Source organism: Antrostomus carolinensis, unplaced genomic scaffold (assembly GCF_000700745.2).
Source record: "Antrostomus carolinensis isolate BGI_N321 unplaced genomic scaffold, ASM70074v2 scaffold8188, whole genome shotgun sequence".
Classification (NCBI taxonomy): Eukaryota; Metazoa; Chordata; class Aves; order Caprimulgiformes; family Caprimulgidae; genus Antrostomus; species Antrostomus carolinensis.
In genome coordinates, this window is record NW_010334932.1 from 1 (window position 1) to 2,226 (window position 2,226).

Below are 2,226 nucleotides of genomic sequence, written 5' to 3' on the forward strand. Positions count from 1 at the left end.
CCCTGCTGCTCCACCCGTGACCTCCTCTTCACCCCCTGACTCTGCTCTGGCTGTCTCCACAGATACCCCCATCACCCCTCCATCAGGTTTTTCTTCCACTGCACTCTCTGTCTTTGCTCTGCTGCCTAGAGATGTGTTTCCACTCAAAAGTGCTTCTGCTGAGCCCTCCTCCTCCTGCACTGTCATGGTCTCCTCCAGCTGAGATGACCCTTCACTTCTGGGATCCCCTCCAGCACCCGCCAGTGTCTCTAATCCAGAGGCTACCTGCAGCACAGGACCCTTGCTGGGCTGCACAGACTCCTCCACTGTGCCCTCTGCTCTCAGGAGTGAGCTCCCTTCTACCTCTGATGCCTTGGTTTCAGATGCTGTTGCTGCTATGGCAGCTTTCCCCATCTCCATCTGCTCTTCCCCTGATGCTTTCAGCTGGGAAAACTCATTTGGCTTTACAAAGTCTCCTCCAGGCATTGCTTGTCCTGTGCAAAGGTTCATTTCCCTAGATGTTTCCAGGAGAGCCCCAGGCTTCTCCACAGCCTCCTCCCCTTCAGAAATGGCTTCCTCTATGGACACTTCTCCTTCAGGGCCAACTACCCTGGCAATCCCTTCTTCTGCCGCGATGGCATCCTCCACAGCCTCCTCTCTCTCAGACACAGCTCCCTGCAAAACCTCCCTCCTCCACGGCCTCCTCGGCCTCAGACACCGTCTCACCCACCACCTGAGGCCCTGCCGCTCCCACAGCCTCCTTTGCCTCCTCCACAGCCTCTTCTCCCTCAGAGATGCCCCCAGCCCCCTCCTCCCTCTGGGACCCTGGTCCGTCTACCTCCTCGCCAAGCAGTGTCCCTGCTGGCTCCTCTCCCCCAGGTGCTGCCTCACTCTCCATACCCTCCATCACACCTCCCTGCTCCCCAGGTGCCAATTCTGTGCCAGACCCCATGCCCTTCCCTGTGCCCCTTCCTTTGGGATCTTCGTCTGCCATGGCACTCTCAGGTGCAGACTCCTCCACCACAAGCTGACCCTCCTCCTGCAGCACAGCCACTGTGTCTTCCTTGGGCAGCACACCTCCCGCCTGTGCCATCTCTTCTCCAGCCTCTTCAGGGCGAGCATCTCCTCCCTCAGCGACAAAATCCTCCTTCTCAAGCACTCGTCTCTCCCCTGCCATCTGCCCTTCTCGTACCACTTGTTCTCCTGCCTTCTGCACATCAAGTGTTCTTGTTCCTTCTGCCATGAAAGCTCCATCTGGTGCTATTAAGAAATAATCAAAACATTAGTTTTATTGAGAACTGTGTTAGCATTAAGGCTGTTTTACATGGTCGTTATTATTAAAGATGTTATCTCTCCCAAGCATGGTTTGAGAAGAAAACTTGCTGTGCTGCTTCTCATCACACACCTGTGTTCTGACTGCATTCCTAGCGCTGTCGTTCTGGCATAACTAATTTAAGCAAAAATGTTGATGCTTGACCAGCTTTCAACTCTGACAGTTCTGCCTGCCCTGCCTACTCTCCCTCCTTCCCTCACCTGCCTGGCAGGGAGCTCAGGTGTGTGTATGAAATAGCTGTAAGCTTGACAGTGACAATCGAAAATTCAGAAGTAGGTGGTAGATTGCTCATGTACAATATGCAAACAGGAATGCAAGAAGAATACTCAGCTGTTCATGTCAAATGGGTCAATTGACACAGAAGCACTACTGCCCAGGAACTACATGTTCTCTATCCTGGTCCATGCATCAGAAACATAGATCCTTGTGAAGACCAACCCATGAAGACTACTGGATTTTGAAATTAAATCTTATGGACAGTTGTTTGCAGTAAGTTGAAGAGACCAAGGCAGAAGCAATCTCATCTGAGAAGGAATCACTGAGAAAAAGACAATTATTGACAGACCAGAGATGAGAAGGAACCTCCAGCCTCCTGTATACACCTTCAGGATGAAAGACAACAAACCTTAAAAGATTATGTTCTTACACTACATCGAGGCAGAAGATCAAAAGGCTCCCAGCTGACCAGAAAACTTAGAACACCCTGGATTAATGTGCCAAAGTACAAGACCGTGCACAACTAGCAACTTATAAACAGTCTCTATGACCTGTCCCTGTCAGCTGTTAGACTCTAAGAGGATGGAAGAAGGAAATGCAAGAGCAACAGTGCAGACTGAAGCCAGTTTTCACCTATGGTTTTCTTCTCTTTTCAGACTCATTGCTACTGTAGGGCAGAATCTTAACATTTCCTTTCC

The 2,226-nt window shown here is 50.9% G+C and overlaps 1 protein-coding gene across 1 annotated transcript in view; it reads right to left on the reverse strand.

Annotated features, from left to right (window-relative positions):
- Positions 1 to 6: 6 nt before the first annotated feature.
- Positions 7 to 2,226, reverse strand: part of ERICH3 (glutamate rich 3) — a gene marked incomplete at its 3' end in the record, with an annotated part of 25,675 nt that continues 23,455 nt past the window's right edge. The window contains 2 exon segments of the mRNA XM_029086578.1: positions 7 to 652; positions 654 to 1,239. Coding sequence (XP_028942411.1) covers positions 7 to 652; positions 654 to 1,239 — 1,232 coding nt within the window.